General features: G+C 42.8%; 1 protein-coding gene across 3 annotated transcripts in view; it reads right to left on the minus strand.

Moving 5' to 3' along the window:
- Window positions 1-21,842, minus strand: part of CFAP74 (cilia and flagella associated protein 74) — an 84,139-nt gene that overhangs the window by 25,485 nt on the left and 36,812 nt on the right. For all 3 annotated transcript variants that reach the window (XM_081015969.1, XM_081015968.1, XM_081015970.1), the window contains exons 18-25: window positions 21,000-21,144; window positions 15,718-15,839; window positions 14,897-15,019; window positions 12,809-12,930; window positions 10,139-10,267; window positions 3,720-3,807; window positions 2,360-2,533; window positions 1,385-1,518 (exon numbers count right to left, since the gene is read on the minus strand). In XM_081015969.1, the coding sequence (XP_080872095.1) occupies window positions 1,385-1,518; window positions 2,360-2,533; window positions 3,720-3,807; window positions 10,139-10,267; window positions 12,809-12,930; window positions 14,897-15,019; window positions 15,718-15,839; window positions 21,000-21,144 (1,037 nt within the window). The remainder of the gene's footprint in view (window positions 1-1,384; window positions 1,519-2,359; window positions 2,534-3,719; window positions 3,808-10,138; window positions 10,268-12,808; window positions 12,931-14,896; window positions 15,020-15,717; window positions 15,840-20,999; window positions 21,145-21,842) is intronic.

Here is a 21,842-nt window from a genome sequence, read left to right on the forward strand (position 1 = left end):
AAAGATATTTCGCTACCCATTCCAGGTTCTGTGGCACCCCTATGGCTCAAGACTATATGGAAATCAAACCATGATGAAACAAGATGGAAACAGCCCCTCTAATCCCAATGTTCAGGTGTGAGTGTGGTTGCTTAAGTAGCCAAAATGGCTCCATACCCATGCAGAAGAAAGAGTTTTCAGCAGAGGACAAAAAAGGTTGCACCAACCAAGTTATTCTTAGAGTAGATCCACTGGGTTGGTCTCCAATATTAGCCCTATGCAAAGAAGACCCACTGAAATTAATGGGCATGGCTAATGTACTCTTAGTAAAATTTAAATGAATACAATCAATTGCAATTAATGGACCTAAGTTTGCTATGTCTTTTATTTTCAACGAGTCCATCCTGAATAGACCTGAAGATGTATAAAATTCAAAACCTTTCTTAACAAAAAGCGTAAAGGGGAAACATTCCCCAAACAGCCCTACAAAAACATGCATCCTGGATGAACACACTGCACAGGAGCACTTCATGCTGCAACATTTTGCTCTAAGTCCCACTTTTGGAATACTTAATTTTCACTGAAAAGATGCTGCTGATGCTGAAACATGACTGCAGAAATGCTGAAAGAAGTTGGAATGTTCTCTGGTGGTTTATTACAAGTAGAGCAACTGCAAATATTCACTTTTAAGTTTTGGGTTTGGTTCTAATATGCAAACCTCCGGAGCGGAGGAAGCTTTGCTGCGAAGAAGCGACAGGTAGCAATGCATGTTCAACCCAGTCCCACAGCTGCTAATTTTCCTATGCAGTTCTTCCACCCTGGCTGATTTCCCCTCAGCAGGGCTCCAAGACTGGTGGCATTTCCAGGCTGTCATTGTTTTCATGTAGGATTCAATCACACACCAGCAATTCCAGACTGCACAATTATAGTTGATGAGAGGGAGGGGTTGGGTCTTGTGCAACAAGCCTTCTTTCCCCCCAAAGGTTGAAAAGTGGCAGGGAAATGCAGTTTGAAAGTGTGGGGTAGCACTTTCATGCCACATCATCTAATCTCCCTGTGAGGAAATCAGATTGCATGCTCATTCAATAGCCCATATCATCTGATCTCTCAGCAAACAAATCAGGATGAATGCTCAAGGAACAGGTCATTTGGAAGCATTCTGAGGGTCCTGGCTAAGCAAAGGAAAGTGGCCTCTGCGTGCATGTGTATGCAGAATGCAAGAATGCAAGTACCCTGCCCCCAAAGCAGTAAACAGGTATAGGTTGGCCATCACCTCCTTCCCACTAACTGCTTCTCTGCAATGTATTTTGGTCATTTGAGGCAAACCTGAATCAGATCGGGGGATGAAACATGGTTATCCTGCCTCATTGGGAGAATCCTTGATGGCTTGAAACTCTGTGCACACCTGTTGATTTCAGTCTTGCAAGTCAGCTCAAAACTGTATTCCTTTGCCCGCTGGGCTTTGAAGATTATGTCCAGCTGCAACTGTTCAAGAGGCAGAAGCATTCCAAATCCATCATTGGGCTGAATTTCTACAAACTTTCAGAAGGAGGCAAAAAAGCATCACTCTCACAAACTAGCCATAATCCAAATGTTAACCCTCCAGAAAATAACCTACCTATTCTAAACCCTCCCAATTTGGATTCATCCCCACAACCCAACTCCGTAAGTGGTAGAAAAACATCACACTCATTCATCTTCTCACAATATAAAAACAAAGACACTGCATGTACTTTTGTTACTTATGGAAAAATCTTTCAATAAAAACATTTTTTTAAAAGAAAGGGAGTAAAAGAGAAAAATAAATGTACAGTATTGAGAATATACCAAAAGGAAAAGGAAAAAGATGCACTATAGATCAAATGGAAACAGGGGAAATGCGTTGCCTAATAAAGCACTTATCAGGAACAGATATTCATTTGGTCCTAGCCCATGCATATTGTGATGATCAGGGCTGTGTGTTTGCATATATTCTGAGTGGAGTACAGAAGACCCTAGAGTGCAGTACTGGGAACACAATTATGCTGAAAATCTCCATTTAAAAAAAAGGCAAGTTCCTAGCCTTCATGGCTATAAAATGGTATACTTTGAAAGTGTGGGTGAAACGAACATAGCTCCTCGCCACTTTTCCATAACGTGCAAACCAAACCCGGAATGATTTAACATGTTAGAATATATTATGTAACACACACTAAATGATATACATTTGCTTAGTTTGGTAATTTATGCACGTTACAGAACTGAGCTGTTCATGGGACAGATTTTATTCAAAATGAGATATACACAGCTCTGATAGTAATCATTTGGGTGCAGTTCTCTCCTTCATTACAAAACTTCATGGAATATTTATTGTGTTAGAAACTGAGAAGAAGGTATTTACCTCTGGGAGTTCCACAAATCCAAATTCCTGGGGAAGGATGGCTTTGTTTGTTAATGTGATTGTTGTTTGGACAGCTTCGTAGATAGAGCAAAATCCAAAATCCACTTCGGTTGGTCTGATCTCCAAATCTGAGGTTGTAACGATTGCATGGACTGTAAATTCAACTGGCTTACTCTGAAACAAGAACACAAGTTGTGTTGTGGGGTAATGATTGAATTAGGGCAGAAGAGATTCAGATCCAAATCTCAATTCAAATATGGAGCGCACTGGGTGACATTGAGTCAACTCAAGTTTATTGTTCCAATAGTTTTGTTAAGAGATCTCTCCCCATCCTTGCTATCTTAAGTGCAATTCCTAGAGATCCCTAGATAGAAAGAATTACCATTAAAACAATGTGTCCACCTTGTAGATATGCTCTAAGAGAGATGCATCAAGAGAAACATATACATTAAAAAATTAAAACTGAAAACATCAGAATGACTTATGGGAATTATTGGGAATGATTATGAAAAGCAGTAGAAGTATGAGATCATCAGATCTCCCCCGACCTCGGAGCAAGTCCCCCCGAAAAATTTATAATTTGGCATAATATTTGGACTGTTTGATTATTGAATAATATGTATAATTTGGAATATATGATGTGGTTTGATTGGATTGTTAAAACGGAAAGTTTAATAAATATCATATTAAAAAAAATGAAACTGAACACTATGCTTTAGGTTACAGTCCTAGACTTTGTGTCCCTTCAAGGCAACTCCTGCTGGCCTGGGGAGCTCTCCTAGGTCCTGAAGAAAACCATTCTGACCCAATCCCTGTACTTCATGGGTGAGGAACATTTTTTAGCTGACGAGCTACATTCATTTATGTGTAACCTTCAAGGGGTGGGCGGGGGTCAGTGCCAAAGTGGGTGGGGCTGGAGGTAGGGCAAACTGATGTGCCTCTCACCTTCCTACAGTAGGCTACATTCGAGTCTTGCCAAATTCAGAAGTTCCTGCATACACATTTTCCCTTGCAACACCCAGGCAAGCAAGAAACATTATTATAACTCCAGCCATGCCCTTGAAGAAGGGTACAGAGCTAGGTCAGCAAAGAGGGATGCTCTGGGGACAGTGAGTATAGCCTAAAGTCTTGAGGGTCAGATAGAGAAGCCCCCATCATAGGGTGGGCACATTTGGTTTCCAAACCTGAGGCTCCCCACCTCAGCTGTACTTGGTTCTCTGTTTCCTACCACTGATGGATATTATGCTACTCAAACCATTTCCCTCAGACCTGGACCACACCCAGCAAGCTCTCATCCTGCCTGAGCAGGACACAATCTTCCCTTGTTGTCTAACAACAAGCAGCTGAATCGTGCACCAACCTGATCTGAAACCATGACCGTCATTGGGACTTCCAGAACTCTTGTTTTTACATCAAAGTACTTCCTTGCATCTTCTCGAAGAGAGTGCCTGAAACAGCAAAGTATCACATACTCTTTAAAGAGCCAAGCAGAAGGAATCAGACACTAAGGATGGGTTAAACTCTTCATTGCTGAGAGAGCCAATGAGAAACCTTGGACAGACTTTGATGGTGTGAACAAGAGGAAGGAAAAGCAGAGGAATATTTGCTTTGAGGGATTGAAGATGTCCTTCATTTCCACAACATAGATTTTCTTCTTGAAGTATCTGAGTATGGAGCCCTAAATAGAGGTGTCTAATATTGTCCAATGGTTTTTAGGCATTTGGGGGGAAATCCAGATTGAAAACTATTCAAGGTATCCAATTATAACCTAATTATTCAGTGATGAATGAAAACATGGGCGATAAGGGCTTCCTCACGGCAGCTTCCACCTGCTGATTTCTTGTACAATGTAGTGCTCTTGTTCTGGTGGAAATCATTATGAAAGCCTTTTAACATGGCTGACTTTTTTCCTGTTAGCCAAACCTTACAAGAAGACGGGGACAGTCCTTGAGAAGCTGTTTGGGGCTTTTTCATCTCAAACAAAATGAGGTACATTGTGCTTGAAGAATGTCTGCTGAACCTCTGCAAGTAATGCTATCTGGAAATATGCTTCCAGGGGAAACTTTGGCCCTCCAGATGCTGGACTACAACTCTCATCATTCCCAACCATTAGGTGTGCTGGCTGGGGCTGATTGGAACTGGAGTCCAGCTACATCTGGAGGGTCAAAGGTTCCCTAGCCCTACAGTACAGGCTTGAAACGTATTTCACCCAGATACAAATGCTCATAGAAAAGTTTCACATTAAGTGTTTAGATCATGCAAATGACGTTAATAATTGCCTACCTCTTTCAAAACCTTAAACAACAACTTCCCCCACCCAATACTGCATCAAATCGCTGAATAACAACTGATTCCTGCAATGTAGATAGTGTAAAATCCAGGCTTGTTTCGTGCGACAGTGTATTTTTAAGTACCAATTCCATGTGGGAACTGCAAAGCACATGAAAGGGTCTTGGCCTCTGTTTCTTTGCGTGTAATTCCCATTAATGCTCTCATAAGTGTTTTCGGCTTGCATTACTAAAGGGAGCTGATTATGGGGCCATGTTGTATTTACCAGCGTTTTAAGAAAGTATTAACCGATATATTGCTCTTTTCCTAGCAAAATATTGACGACTATAAATAGGGCTTTAGAAACTTGCTCGGTAATCAGTATGCAAGCTTCCTCGGCCCCAGCTGTAGTCAGGAGCACAGATGAGACACCCATCTTGGGCAATCTGTTCCTTTTGACATTGACGTTAATTAATTACCAGCTCTTCTGAGTCAGTATCAATAGGAAGGCAATACCACACAGATACTGAAATAAGAGCAGGCTGCAAGGAGAGTCGTAAAGACCATCTCCGTCTGTCTGATTACCCACCACGGAGAGGGGATGTGTAGGGATTCGCTTGCCAGAGCTTCTTGCCTAGCGCAAGCCTTGTTTGCAATTTTGAGCCAAATTAGTACAAACAATGTATCATTTTTAGAACCCCCATCCTATTTATAATCTCTGGGTCCTATAACACAGAGTGATTTTTCCCATTTTGTCTCCAGGGAGACAGTGTTCTGTCTTGGAGTCTTTGCTTTGAAAAAATGGGTCGCTAGTGAGATGCTACAAGGTCATATAGATTTGGTTTCCCTCCTTTTATAATATCATAAAAAGTGGAGGCAATGCTGTGAAAATGTTGTAGATGTATGGTTTTCAAATTTAAAAAGGAGGAGGTAACCTCAAAATAGATTCCAAAGGGAAAAATTATTTAATGAGTTGCCCAGTATATGTTGACAAAATCTTTGTCTGGAGCAACTGTAATATTGTTAGACTATCAAAATCAAATCAGGGAAAACAATATTCTGTAAGATGATAAAACAATATTTATAAAAGAGAGGGAGAGAAACTGAGTAAACAATCAGTATACAATACAAAATTGCCATACTGAGTCATGTGAATACATTTGAAATCCTTTTTTGAAGAAATGATTGGCAACGGATTTATGATTTTCTCCTACTCAGAGCAGACCCACTGAAATTCATGGCCATGACTAACTTGCTCTGAGCAACACTTAGTTGGAGACAACGCTTAGAATATAATAGTTTATGACAACCTGTTTTCAAGCCAGCCATTAAATGAACACCTTCAGCTAGCAAATTATGCAATATTCTTGAGAAAAAAGACAAATTTTGCATATCAAAAGGGCATCTTTTAGATTAGAAACCTGCAACAATTATATCAAGTTGTCCTCTTTTGTAGTCAAGCATTGTCACAAAAGCCATTGTATGTTTTTTTTTCAGAAGAGAGCAAGGATCCATTCATGAAACTCAGGCTTCTGCTAGAATTTGTCTTCCCAAACAACCCCTGTGAACAAAAGCCCCTCTTTTGGAACCCCTCAGAAGCTTCTCAGGGTTTCCTTCATGAGAAAATTATTGATGGCAGATAAGTTTCTCCAAGCCCATTGCTACTGATCATTCCCCAATTGCAATGGGCAGCCATGTGGGGAGTGCCAGGGTTGTTTCTAGATCACACATTTAGTTGACATGGAGTGATGGCAGAGCCAACAGGTGGTCAGTTGCAACCACAGGTTTGGCATCTGCTCAGAAAATGTATGGATACAAAGACCATATACAAATTGCACATTGATACTTATAGACACATAAACACAAAGGGAAGCAGGTGTTTACAACTGCACACATTAACACCCAATCAGAAATTCAGTGAAGCAGAGCAGTGATAAAAAGTATCTTCAAATGGATGACTCTTAGGTGGTGTGATGGACACAGGGACATGGAAAACAATCTCATATAGCAGGTGTGGGGGACCTTTAACCCTCTAAATGTTGCTGAATCACAATGCCTATTAGGTCTAACAAGCATGGCCAGTGGTTGGGAAGTGGTTGGGGATTATGGGTGTTGTAGTTCATCTGGGGATTGAACCTGAGACATTTTTCATGCAAAGTATGAGCCATCAGAGCCAGTCTAGCATTTCCATTAAAATGGCCTTGGCTTAACATTTTCAACACCAAACTTTAGTAAACCCTCCCTGTAACCCCGCTCTGCCTTCCATGCACCCCATCCCCTTTTATCCGATCTCTGCTTGGTGAACCAGTCAGGGGCTTATTTCATGAGTCAGAACCTCCTTAATCTCATCAAATCTCCTTTGAAGCTTTCCCCCATTCCCCCCCCCCGAAATGCAGATTAACATTTTAAATCCAAGCTGTGTCGCCTCTATCCACTTGACAAAACTATAGCAGTGTTTCACAACATTTGAAGTTTAGGGACTGGAAACTGTCATAATAATGGTAACTCTCTTTCTATAATGGGATAGGAATTTAATTCTGCACAGAGACATGCAGTGTTTGCATTTCTTAAGGCTCTACTGCAAAAAAGTGCTCTGGTAATTTATTCCACCAGAATGCTGATGCTGCTTTCATCTTGGTCTATGTAGTTCCGTGGTTCTCTAAAGTCTCAGGCAGAATCCTTCCCAACCCTGTGACCTGATGGTCTCTAGCCCAGGGACTGGAAAACTGCAGATAGAAGGACCTTTTCCATGCATAGTCTGAAAAAGAGGCTTTACACTAAATCTGTACGTTGTAAGAACAGAAGTAGAGCCCTGCTGAATCAGGCCGAAGGCCCATCTAAGCCCACATCCTGTTCTCACAGTGGTCAACCAGATGTCTCAATGGGAAGTCTGCAAGCAGGAACTGAGTGGAAGAGCCCTCTCCCGTCTTGTAATTCCCAGCAAATGGTATTTAGAGGTATTACTTCCTCTGACAGGGGAGGGAGAACAAAGCCATCATAGCTAGTAGCCATCTGCTTCTCCTCCCCTGGAACTTACTCCACGGTCCTTTGGGACACAATGTCAAAGTTGGTGGTATTCGCAGACAACTGGTATTCAAAGGCATTAATGCCTCCAACAGTGGCAGCAGAGCATAGTCATCAGGGTGAGTAGACACTGACAGCCTTATCCTCTATGAATTTGTCTAATACTCTTTTAAAGCCATTCAAGTTGGCAGCCATCACTGCATAGTAGGAATGTAATCCAAGTCAATTTCCTTTCTGGACACTCCTAAATATGTTTGGGGGGGGGGAAGGAAGAGAGGCATGGTGGGAAAGAGCCAATAAACCTTTTAAACTACATGGTAGTCAGAAGTGTATTCCTTAACATAGGGCAAACCACTGCCAATATTTAAATAGCATGCTGCATAGTTCACATCTGTGCTGTTTAAATGCTATTGTTGGATGAACTAGTGATTAATCTTCTCTTACGATTAAGCTGAGCACAGGAAAGTTAATCACATCTTCCCTTTCCCCAGTATACCTGAAGGAGTGTCTCCACTCCCATCGTTCTGCCCGGACACTGAGGTCCAGTGCCGAGGGCTTTCTGGCGGTTCCCTCACTGCAAAGTTACAGGGAACCAGGCAGAGGGCCTTCTTGGTAGTTGCACTCGCCCTTTGGAACGCCCTCCCACCAGATGTCAGAGAGAAAAACAACTACCAGACTTTTAAAAGACATCTGAAGGCAGCCCTGTTTAGGGAAGGTTTTAATGTTTGACGCACTATTGTATTTTAATATTTTGTTGGAAGCCGCCCAGAGTGGCTGGGGAAACACAGCCAGATGGGCAGGGTATAAATAAGTTGTTGTTGTTGTTGTTGTTGTTGTTGTTGTTGTTGTTGTTGTTGTTGTAAACTCTTAGTTAAGGTCACACAATTATACACCAACAGTACAATCCTATGAGTCCTTGATGGGGGGCACAGACTACCTATTTATTGACTATTCATCGTGATATGCTTCCACAAAGGCTTCCACAGAGATTACACTATGTCTGGGCTTATAGTGAGCATTCTTTCTAATATTCTTGTCGGGTGGTTCTACATCACTGAGCATTTGTCCTGCATTCATTCTGATTTGCTTACAGGGTGTTTACACATCTTCCCGTTAGTCAGTCATTCACCCCATACTCATCAAAGCATTTCCCTACCACTGTGTAATCTTGGTCCTCTCACTGCCACTCAGCCTAACCTGCCTCACCAGGTTGTTGTGAGGCTAAAAGTGGAGAAAGTATCATATATGTTACATTGAGCTCCTTGGAGAAAAGGTAAGATAGAAATGAACTATAGTAACAACAACCTTAAGACACTGGAAGTTGCCTTATACTTGGTCCATCTAGCTTAGTATAGTCATACCTCATGTTACGTTTGCTTCATGTTACGTTCTTTCAGGTTATGTCCTGTGGCGACCCGGAAGTACCAGAAAGGGCTACTTCCGGGTTTCACTGCTTGCACATGCACAGAAATGCAAAATGACGTCACGCGCATGCGCAGGAGCGACGAATCGCAACCCACGCATGTGCAGACATGCTGCTGCAGGTTGCACTCTTTTCATGTTGCGAACGGGCCTCTGGAATGGATCCCATTCACAACCAGAGGTACCACTGTATTGTCTACACTGAGCAGCAGTAGCTCTCCCGGGTTTCAGACTAGGAATATTCCCAGCCCTCCCTGGAGATGTTGAGGATTGAACACAGGATCTTCTGTATGCAGACAGATGCTCTACCACTGATCTAGGACCACTGATCTAGAACAACAGTTCGGGACCAGGATATCTGAAGGGCCACCATCTCTGGTATGGACCTACCAGTACACAGAAATATCTCCAGAGGCCCCATAGTGATGTCATGGCTAGGTAACTCCATCCCAAGAGATTTCCACTTGACGCCATCTCTCTTCTCCTTTCAATAACATCTCAGGATAGTTTTATTCTCTCATACCTTGGGTGACCCAATATGAAATTGTCTGGCTGCTACCTTCTGTTCCCCTTTCCATGATCTGCATTGTTCTGAAATTTTTGTAGGCTGCTTTGGGAGCTGTAGAAGTGGGATGTCATTAGGGGCCAATGACTGCACCCACATGAAAAAGGCAAATAGATGATGGAAGGATCCCAGGCAGAGCAGGGAAATAAAGATCTCCCAGGATGGGAGACTAGAGGAGGAAATGAAAGCTCCCAGGGTGATTTGTGGGGAAGGTGGTGACAGGATAAGAATTGTATTTGTGTACTGCTTTGTATTTTAGATACCCTGCTGTGGATTTTCTTCTTTATTTTTTATCTTGCTGCTGTTATAAGAATGTACATTTCATAATGTATTTCTTATTGTCATAGTTGTATTTATATAACCATTCAGAATTTTATGTTGTATAGATAGTATGCTATGTATGGACAAAGGGTGGTATGTAAAGTTAATAAATATAAAAATAATAAAGATTAGCATTTAAATAAAATTGAGACACTTGGCCATGGATGTCTGAGGTCTACCTTGGCAGAAACTTCAGCTGCACACTAAAGGATGAATGAGCTTGAATGTAGCCCGTCTTTGGAAGCAGCTCCATGTGGTTGGCAAGTTCCTTGCAAACTTCAAACTTCAACCGCAATGCACTTTTTGCTCTACAAAGAGAAGAGGAACATCTGAGTTGGCATGACATTGGATGCTCTGGCCACCTCTACTAACAGATCTGACTATATCAGCTACCATTTCTTCTCGCATTGCACAAATACACAATGATAGCTGAATATGTTAATTTTGGCTTCTCTCAGGCCGCATTCACACGCTGCATTTAAAGCACTACTATGATACCACTTTCAACAGTCATGGTTTCTTCCCCCAAAGAATTCTGGGAGCTGTAGTTCAGTCCGGACACGGAGATCCAGCGCCGAGGGCATTCTGGCGATTCCCTCATTGTGAGAAGTAAGGTTACAGGGAACCAGACAGAAGGCCTTCTCGGTAGTGGCGCCCGCCCTGTGGAACGCCCTTCCATCAGATGTGAAGGAAATAAGCAGCTATCTTATCTTTAAAAGACATCTGAAGGCAGCCCTGTTTAGAGAAGTTTTTAATATTTAATGGTGTATTGTTTTTAACACTCAATTGGGAGCCGCCCAGAGTGGCCAGGGAAACTCGGCCAGATGGGCAGGGTATAAATAATATATTATTATTATTATTATTATTATTATTATTGGTTCTGAGAGTCGTTAGGAGACCCGGCTTCTCCTCATAGAGCTACAATTTCCAGAATGTTTTAATGTTGGAAAGGGGATGAGCTCAGAAATTAAATAGCCTATATTTTAAGACAGCAAAAACATCTCATTTAAGGAGCAATTAGCAGGAGAGGTTTCGTCCTGTGCAGGATCCTGAACACCATACAAAGAAAACAAAAAATGATTGATATTTGGTTTTAAAAAAATATGAAGAGCAGCTCAGGTTTGGGGCTAAGCAACTTGACAGTTTTCTATCGGGAACACCTCAAAACCTTGGATTTGCATTGTGAAGATGAAGCAAATGGATCTGATAGCAAAGATACTCTGCCACTATACTTATAATCCCTTTCCTGGTAGTGAGTGTTATCTAGACCCAGGAAAGTCTCTTACATAACTTGACGTTTGTCACACTTGTAAGCTGAATTTCTGAGATAGCAGCTTTATTCATTTCCTTCCAACTGTGAAGAATCTCAGTGGGGTCTAATTCTAGTAAGGAGTTTAGGATGTATCCCTTTCCAACAAAAATAGGGGGGAAAAGGAAAAGAAAAGAAAAGAAAAAAGAGAAAAATAAATACCATTCAATTGTATTCGCTTGCATTTAACTAGAATGTGAAATAGTGATAAAGAGGAGCAAGTTAAAAATAGCAAGACTCAACATCTAGCTAGCAAAATCCATGGATTCAAAAAAGGGGGGGGGGGCCGTCAGCAATGGCTGGTCAGGGGAGATGACAGAACCATTTCTAAAAAGCAAAAATTGAGCTTCCATGGCCTACAAGTGGGATGGTGCTTGTCTGCCAAGAAACAAAAACCTAAACTTTTTTCTTTTAAAACTTCCATGTGTAGAAGTCCTGTGGAGATAAATGGGAATCTTATATCCCTATGAAACTACAATATAAAAATATGGGCCAAGGGCATATATCAGCTAATCAATTAATTACTTTGTTACCGCCAATAACCAGTATTCACAGAACAGCTAAATAGAATACAAATATCCAGAGCCAGTCTAATTCTGGACCGCCTGCCCTGCTTTTTTAAAAATAATAATTTACTTTTAATAAATACAGAAAAATGAAAAACAGAGAGGGATAAGAAGCCCCATCCCCTAACAACAACAAAACCTGCTTAATTTCTACAAAATTAAAGAACTTGGGTGTAGCCAAATCCTACTCAGAGTAGACCCACTGAAAGTAATGTACCTAAATTAGTCATCATCATTAACTTCAATGGATCTACTCTGAATAGGATTAGCAATGGATGCAACCCTATTCAGAATATATCCATTGAAGTTAATGATGATCAGCAACCAGCACAGCTTCCCCATCACTTCCTTTAATATGGACCCCAGAGTTGCTTCTGACACATGTGAACGACCCAGCAAAGGCTAATGTAAATGAGCTGCCTGCCCAAAGCTCTCCTGCTGTTTACATTGGGAAGGAAAGGGTCAGCAGGCCTTTGCCTGCATTTGAGGAGAGAGCAAATAATGATAAGGTGTGCAGAAAAGGCCCGTAATCATGGGGTAGGGCTGGGAGGCTGTGGGTTGAAGGCTGGCCACCCAAAGGCAAGCCTGGCCACCCAAGGTGACCACCTCTGAGGAAGGCAGGAAACAGACTGCGGTTGAGGAGGACTAAGCCCTGCCTACTTACTACAGCTTTGTGTGCATCGGATGACAGGTGGCGCCAATACCCATTGTGATGGACCTTCATCCCAGCAGAATAAAAGTGTACTTGGGAACACAATCGAGTTCCCAGCTTTAAATAAATAATGGCAGATTAACAAAACCAACAGTGCAATCCTATTCATGTCTGCTCAAACTAAGTTCCATTGAGTTAATTTAGACTTCCTCCCAAGTAAATGTGAATATGATTGCAGCAAATGCTAATAAAAGAGGGCAAATTTAAGAATCAGTCAACCTGCAGAAGAACCTGGAAGTATATGAATTCCTAGGCCACACACCTGCTTTGGATGATGATGCAGTCCTGATACAGCCTGTCATACATGCAGATTTTGAGGTCAACGTTTGGATTGGGCACCCACACCGGCACAGCCACAGAAACAGCAGTGACACTGAAGGACAACTGAACACGAACAGATGCAAAGTTTCAGGGGCAACGCGGTCTTGTATGCTGAAAAAACAATTGCTGCCCCAAGTGTGCAGGTTCAAACTCTTTCCCCAAACTCTTGGAAGCCCAAATTACATACGAGAGTGGCAGATATGTTTGCTTAGTCTAGGGGATGGGGAATGTTTGTGGCCCTCCAGATATCTTCCTTACCTGACCTTTGGCAACACTGGCTGGGGCTGATGGGAGCTAGAGTGCAACAACATTTGGAAAGCCACAGTTTCCCAAGCAGCCGGTAGAGTGCTTTGAAACTCTTATCAGCTTAGGGAGGAACCACCTTGTTTCAAAAAGCACTCCCTTCAATAGGAACCTGGATAGGGCTGCCCTCTTCTACCTTTTCTCTTCACTCTACTTCTCTTGTGTGTCTTTTTAGTTCCTAAGCCCAAGGGAGTGACCATTTCTTTCCATTTTTGCTGTTGATGCCAGCTCTCTCATTTATCTGAAAAGTGTGTGGGGGTGGGGGGGTGATAAATTAATGAATGAATATTGTATCACTTTGCTCTCACAGGAGGCAGTGATGGCCACCAACTTGGATGGCTTGAAAAGAGGATGGAGGACAAGGCTATCAGTGGCTATGGTTAGAAGCAGTAATGCTTCCGAATACCAGTTGCTGAAAACTGCGGGAGAACAGAGTGCTATTGTGCTTGAATCTTGCTTGCAGATTTAGCAAAGGCATCTGGCTGGGCACTGTGAGAACAGAATGCTGAACTAGACAGGCTGTTATTCTGATCCAACAGGCTCTTTTTATGTTCTTATGCTCAACTCTCCGAAAAAGCACCATCATCCTAAGAAGGGGCGCTAGTCAGAATTGCCTGCAGATCTTAGGGTGAAAAATACACGTTTGGAGGCAACTCAGGTGACCAAGGGCACTTCCAAATTGCCTGTTTATTGCACATTCATTCCTATTTGTATGCAGGGAGCTTAGATGATGTTGCATCAAAGCAAGTGTTGCCCTACACTTTTCAGTGCATTTCCCCATCAAAATCTGTCACAAAAGTCTGATCTTTGTGAGGAAACTTGGTTTGTTGTGAAAGACCTCCCAGTAAACTGCAATTGCACCATGTGATTTACTAGTTCGAGGTTGAACCCCACATGAAAATAGTAACAGTATGAAAGTGCCCTAATCTGGGGCCCCAGGCCTCTGCCAAACAGCTACAATACTGCAGCTGTTTGCCCTGGAGAAGAGGTGGCTGGATGCTTAACGCTTACTCCTTGAAAACCCTTTTCCTTGCTCAGGATTCTGAATGTGCCTTTGCCACATCAGGGGAAAAGAACAGCTGTGGGGACTAGAAGACGATGTTGCGGGGGGGGGGTGAATGGTGGGCAGTGGGGCACAAGTTAAGCACCTTTTGTGGCATGAGGTCCCAGTTTGACTCCTGGGCATCTCCAGGCAGGGCTGGGAAAGAATCCTCCATGGAGAGCTCCTGCCAGTCAGTGTTGACAATGTGACACTATATGCCCTGGCTTGATGTAAGACAGCTTCCTATACTGCTCTTTTCACCTGCCACTTCCCCACTGCTAAGCATGTTTTACTGCTGTTTGGCAGCAGCCCAGCTTCCCAGACCTGCTAGGTGCATATGTGGGCCTGTCAGGTGTACACTTCTGGACCTTCCAGAAGAGGGTTTCAAACCCTGAGCAAATTCTTCTAGAGCCATGCCTACCCTGGCCACATCCCTCACTAGCCTTGCTTTGCACCCTCCCCTAGTGATTGGCATTCCATGGCTGGAATGTTTCTTTGAAGTGTGATAATACTTTTTGTTTGCCTAGTATGTGTCTGGCCAAACCCACTCTGGGAATGTGGACTCAGCAATGTTCCCCATGAGAAAATGTGGCCCTTATGCTGAAAAGCCCTCCATCCATTCCACAGCACATCCTAGCACCAGCACAAAAAGCAAACATAAGACTCAGAGCAATAACTACTCACTGGTTTGCAGTCTGGGTTGTCAAAGGTAATCTTGAAATCAGCCTGCACAGCCCCAGGAACTGCTGGGGTGAACATAATCTGAAGTTTGACAGAGCTGAAGGGTCCGATATCACCTTCAGAAACCTGGATAATAAGCAAAAATAAAGAGTAACGACAGCTCAACTTTCTAAAAATGGTTTGTGGTTATTGCTTACTTTCACTTCCTTTTTATTTTCACTCTGCATCTTTTCTCATCCATGTTTAAGTTGCATACGCACCATACCTTTAAAGCATATTTCCCACATTCCCAAAGAATCCTAGGAACGCTAGTTTACCCCCCCCCAGAGCAACAATTCCCAGTACCCTTTACAAGCTACCATTTCCAGGGTTTCGGGGGGGGGGGTAAACACTCTCCCTAGTGAAATGTGTCTGTCTCCATCATTATTAAGCTTCAGGAGGAATTTGGCTGAAGGACACGGTTTCTGGCATCCCCAAGATCACTGGATATAAGAATGTATTTTGACTATAACTGCTTTTAAAATGTTTTTCCTTGGTCAAGTTGTTGAGATAACCTTTCTTATTATGAGCTGCTTATTGGCACAGTCCACTATGGGAAAGTGCCACTAAAATAAAAAAAACTACATGAAGATATCTCATCTAGGGTATTGGAGAGCCTTTACATTCACCAATAAGCTCACAGGGTTATATCCCATGTTAGTCCAACCCAGAGTAGACTCACTGAAATTAACAGGTGTGACTAATTAGGTACATTAATTCAAATTGGTCTACTCTGGGTAGGACTTTGTTAAGCTACAACTACAGTTTCTCTTTCAATGCATTACCTTGCCCACTGTGATCTCAAGTACTTCTTCCCTAGACTGCTGTCCCGGAGGTCTCTCAGCTGAAAGGACTTGTAGGCTTTCTCCAATGATGTCCGTGTCAGAAGCCAGATTATCAAGTTGCTCTAAAAGGTAGACAAATGAGGAAACCCTGTAATATTATTAACCATATTTATTTATTTGTCTCCACTTCCTGCCTCTAAAATCGAACTCAAAGTGGCTTGTTGAAATCAGACATTGAAAACAATTGGAAAAACAAGGGGGGAAACAAAAACCCTGAACTGTTCACCAATAACATTATATAATATCAGTTACAGATAGGTAGCCGTGTTGGTCTGCCATAGTCAAAATAAAAAAAATCCTTCCAGTAGCACCTTTAAGACCAACTAAGTTAGTTCTTGGTATGAGCTTTCGTGTGCAAGCACACTTCTTCAGATACACTGAAACAGAAGTTGCCAGATCCTTCTATATAGTGAGAAGGTGGGGAGGGGTATTACTCAGAAGGGTGGTGGGAATGGGAGATTGGCAGATAGCTGGGATGAGCCTGCTGACGACTCTTAACGACTGTAATGGGTCTTACAGGAAAAGGCAAGGGGTGAGAAGGTGAGAAATGGCTTAGTCATGTATAATGGGATAAGAATCCAATGTCTTTGTTCAAACCAGGTTTCTCCATGGTTTTAAGTTTGGTAATGAGTTGCAATTCAGCAGCTTCTCTTTCCAGTCTATTTCTGAAATTCCTTTGTAGTAAAACAGCTACTTTGAGATCTTGTATAGAATGTCCTGGGAGATTAAAGTGTTCTCCTACTGGTTTCTCTGTTTTGTGATTCTTGATGTCAGATTTATGTCCATTTATTCTTTGGCGTAAGGTTTGGCCTGTTTGTCCAATATAGAGAGCTGAAGGACACTGTTGGCATTTGATGCCATACACAATGTTAGATGATGAGCAATTGAATAGTCCCGAGATGGTATGTGTGATGTTGTTGGGGCCAGTAATGGTGTTGTCCGGGTGTATGTGGCAGCAAAGTTGGCATCTGGGTTTATTGCAGGCTCTGGTGCCAGTGTTCGTGTTAAGTCTGGTTGTAGTATTATTGTGGGTTAGGAGTTGTTTAAGATTGGGTGTCTGTCTGTAGGCAATGAAAGGTCTTCCTCCCAGAGCTTGGGAAAGAGAACTGTCATTGTCCAGGAGAGGTTGTAGATCTCTGATGATGCGTTGTACTGTTTTAACTTGGGAGCTGTATGTGATGACTAGAGGTGTTCTGTTATTTTCTTTTTTGGGTCTGTCTTGCAGCAAGTTCTCTCTGGGTATAAGTCTGGCTCTGTTGATCTGTTGTCTAACTTCATCTGCTGGGTATTTTAGTTCTGAAAAGGTTTGCTGTAGATCTCTTAGGTGAGAGTCTCTGTCTGTAGAATTGGAACAGATGCGGCTGTAACGTAGTGTCTGGCTATATACAATGGACTGTTTGGTAAATATGCTTTGGTAACATACCAAACAGTCCATTGTATATAGCCAGACACTACGTTACAGCCGCATCTGTTCCAATTCTACAGACAGAGACTCTCACCTAAGAGATCTACAGCAAACCTTTTCAGAACTAAAATACCCAGCAGATGAAGTTAGACAACAGATCAACAGAGCCAGACTTATACCCAGAGAGAACTTGCTGCAAGACAGACCCAAAAAAGAAAATAACAGAACACCTCTAGTCATCACATACAGCTCCCAAGTTAAAACAGTACAACGCATCATCAGAGATCTACAACCTCTCCTGGACAATGACAGTTCTCTTTCCCAAGCTCTGGGAGGAAGACCTTTCATTGCCTACAGACAGACACCCAATCTTAAACAACTCCTAACCCACAATAATACTACAACCAGACTTAACACGAACACTGGCACCAGAGCCTGCAATAAACCCAGATGCCAACTTTGCTGCCACATACACCCGGACAACACCATTACTGGCCCCAACAACATCACACATACCATCTCGGGACTATTCAATTGCTCATCATCTAACATTGTGTATGGCATCAAATGCCAACAGTGTCCTTCAGCTCTCTATATTGGACAAACAGGCCAAACCTTACGCCAAAGAATAAATGGACATAAATCTGACATCAAGAATCACAAAACAGAGAAACCAGTAGGAGAACACTTTAATCTCCCAGGACATTCTATACAAGATCTCAAAGTAGCTGTTTTACTACAAAGGAATTTCAGAAATAGACTGGAAAGAGAAGCTGCTGAATTGCAACTCATTACCAAACTTAAAACCATGGAGAAACCTGGTTTGAACAAAGACATTGGATTCTTATCCCATTATACATGACTAAGCCATTTCTCACCTTCTCACCCCTTGCCTTTTCCTGTAAGACCCATTACAGTCGTTAAGAGTCGTCAGCAGGCTCATCCCAGCTATCTGCCAATCTCCCATTCCCACCACCCTTCTGAGTAATACCCCTCCCCACCTTCTCACTATATAGAAGGATCTGGCAACTTCTGTTTCAGTGTATCTGAAGAAGTGTGCTTGCACACGAAAGCTCATACCAAGAACTAACTTAGTTGGTCTTAAAGGTGCTACTGGAAGGATTTTTTTAATTTTTATTATATAATATGCAGATCCAACTCAACCCCAACTCACTAAAAGAATAGCAGAAAGTGAAGATCCAAATGCCTGGGAGAAAAAGAGTGCTTTTGCCTGCTGCCTAAAACAGATGGTGCCAGCTGTGCCTCCCTAGAGGGAAAATTCCACTAACAGGAGCAACCACTGAGAAGGGGTACACGAGAATGGCCTCAGATGACAAAAGCAGTGTCAGGGTTGGTTCAGAGTTGGAGAACCTGTGGTTTTCTTGATGCTGTTGGACTACAACTCCCATCATCCTTATGTTCCTGGTCGGGGTTGGGGTTCTGCATGCCTCTTATATAGCATGTGTGGTCCCCCAGATACTGCTAGACTAAAACTCCCACCACCCCTATTAGCCATTTGTGGCAGGAGCTGGTGGGAGTTGGAGTCAAACATCTGGTGGGCCATAGGTTCCTCAACCACTGCTATAAAACAAAACATGACTCTTCAGACAATGATACTAGAACCAACAGCCTCCTGAACTCTGCAAAATTATCTAAAGCATGTTTGCTTCTTCTTGGTGTTTTGTACAGGAAGTTGATGGGATGAGTGATTTCTCTTGGCTATCATAGAATACTCCAGCTGTTGCTTTCTGACTTCTAGAAACTGCTTCCAAAGGGCTGGTGCTGCAACACCAAAAGCCCAGTTCCCAGTGTGTACAAAAGCATAGTTGCAGCGATCTAAGGGGCAAGGAGGTCCCTTTGGCAACCTGTCCCAAGTCATGTAGGGCTGACATCAAAATGCTGCGCTGTCTTTGGTAGCGTATTGGCCACCAGTGAAGCCCTCTCAGTAGAGGTGTTATATGGTGTTTGCAGAATGTCTCAGTTAACATTCTAGCATTCATGAACAATAAATGAGAGTGAGCTATTGGGATAGGTGGCAGTTACTGTCGCCCCCCCCCCAACCCCGCATTGCTTTCACCACCGCAAGAGTTATGAGAGACAGTGAGCAAATGAAAAATATATTATAAAGGTGTGAAAGTACTTCTTGTCCTCTCCAGGCCTGCAAATGGATTGGGCCCAAAGGGTGAAAGCAGGGGAGGTAAGGGTGGCAAGAAACTGTAGCAGCAGATGTGAAATATATTCAGAGTCGAGTGTGGATTTCATGCTCTTTATTCAGCTCATAGTGGTGAGGAGGAGGAATGGAAGTTCCCCCAGAATGTCTGCTTTATATATATTATTTACACAATGAGCCCCACGTGATTGGCTAATTCCGGGATTCACCTGTAGGCCAATCAGGTTGCGGATTCACTTCCACCTGGAGCTGCATTGGGTGGCTCCTGTGGACCAATCAGACTGCTGCATTCTGGACCCTACTGTTCCAGGACCAATCAGACTGCTGCATTCTGAATCCTATTGTTCTAGGACCAATCAGACTGCTGCATTCTGAATCCTATTGTTCTAGGACCAATCAGACTGCTGCCTTTTGGATCCTATTCAACTCAGTACATAACAAGATGATTCTAGTCAGAATTGGGCATTCTAATACAACTGTGTCCAGGACCCTGATGGTCGCTGGAGACTGATTCATTAGGGTGAATGGGGCACTGCCCTGCCAATCGCAGTCTGCCCTCAGCCAGGCCCCACGTGCCTGCCTTCTTAAAGCCAGTCCATGGGAGTGGCATTGTCCATCACCTTCCTTCCTCTTAGTCTCACAGTTTTCCCCTAGGGAATTCAGCTGGGAGGAGGCCAAGGACACAATTGGAATTATTACTTGGCTCTGCCTGTCATTGGTCTTTGGTGTGTCTGTGATTGGATCTGGCTTTGCCTACTGTTGGGTCTCCCTGCCTTCTGCCCTACCAGTCCCAACAGGCACCAGCCGCCACTGCTGTATTGCACTGGCAACTTGTTTTAGCTATACAGTTCAAAGCCCACAGGCTAGAGATTTGTTGAAAAGCAGCACAGCAGGGCAACTGTGGTACAGGCAGCATTTGATAAGGACAAAAAATGGGGGAGCAAATATTTCCAAACTGAATGGCTTTATTTTCGCCAAAATAAATAAACTTGATGACGCTTTTGAAACATTTAAAAGCTGGGGAGAGAAACTTACGCAATTTATCGTTGTGTCACTTTGTTCATAAAATTGCAGGTTGTAAAAATAAACTTGTCACATGGTTCTCGCTTTTTGAGAGGTGGGTGTTTCAGATAATTTCAAGGAGAACAATGATAAGGATTCTGTATCCGTGGGAAGAAATCCTTGGAGGTTTTGTACTTGAGGGGAAACTGCCATTGCCTGCTCAGGACAGGGTTGCAGGAATATGCACCTTGAGGTGCTCCTGGATAATTGTCATTAGAGGACCAAGTGACCCCAGAAGGTTCGGAATGCTGCCCTTGGGCTGAAAAGGATTCCCCACCACTGTTTTAGCACCTTTTCCAAGCTATCATTCTCTCTCCTTGCAAGTCCATGCAGATGGGGGGGGGGTGGGAATCTAAAATCCATAGTAGGGTAATAATGTTATTAGGCAGCTAACCCAAATGTCACAAAATGGCGAGCATGATTTTGATTTCTTCAGAACTCTTGAACAAGCCAAGTTTTGAAGGAAGCTTTTTAAAAACAAAAACAAACCAGGCACAAATAGTATCTGCAAGAGATTTTTTTCTACTTCTACTTTTACTTACACTCTTGGAATTTACCTTAAATCACTTAAACCAGAAACCTTACCAAAATTGTCAGGCAGAGGGGTGTGGTGAATAACCTCTTCAGAGCGGTTAAGAGAAACTGTTTCCTTGTCGCCAGTGAAGCGCCCCATACTAAAGTTGCTGTCTTTCTTATTCCCAGTTGTTGTTTCGACCACAGGGGCACAAACCTAATTGGGAGATATACAGAAAGCTCTCGGGTTTACGAATTCCAATTATTTTCAGATGGACTAAGATTTGATTTATCGTATTTATATCCTGCTTTTCATTCAGATAAATCTCAAAGCCGCTTACAAACAATTAATAACAGTAACATAATAGAACATCACAAATACAGCATAAATCAAATAAAAATAATGAACAAATGATCAGTAAGCTTTATGGTTGAGTAGGGATTTGAACCCTGGTCTCACCAGCTTCTAGTCTGACTCTCTAACCATTACACCACACTGACTCCCAACACAGTATCTGATCAGTCTGGCTCCATATAGGGCTATTTCCTGGACAGCTACTCAGCCTTTTGATTCTGAAGGGAAAAAACTATCAGTAGCCACAGAACAGGACCATCCACATAAGAACACCAGAAAAACCTGCTTGATCTGGCCAGTGACTCATCTAGTCCAACATCTGTTCTCACACTGGCCAAGCAGACGTCTTATGGCAGGGGTGGCCAACTCCCAAGAGACTGCGATTTACTCACAGTTGAAGACTGGCAGTGATCTACCCCCTTTTTGATCTACCACAGACATCCAATGATGTTACCTGTTGGGCGTGCCTGTCTTATGGAAAATATGCAAGCAGGACTTGAGCACAGCAGCACTTTCCCCACTTGCGATTCCCAGAGACAGGCTACCTCTAACGGGGGGGG

Source organism: Podarcis pityusensis (genome assembly GCF_964106645.2).
Source record: "Podarcis pityusensis genome assembly, chromosome: 8".
Taxonomy (NCBI): domain Eukaryota; kingdom Metazoa; phylum Chordata; class Lepidosauria; order Squamata; family Lacertidae; genus Podarcis; species Podarcis pityusensis.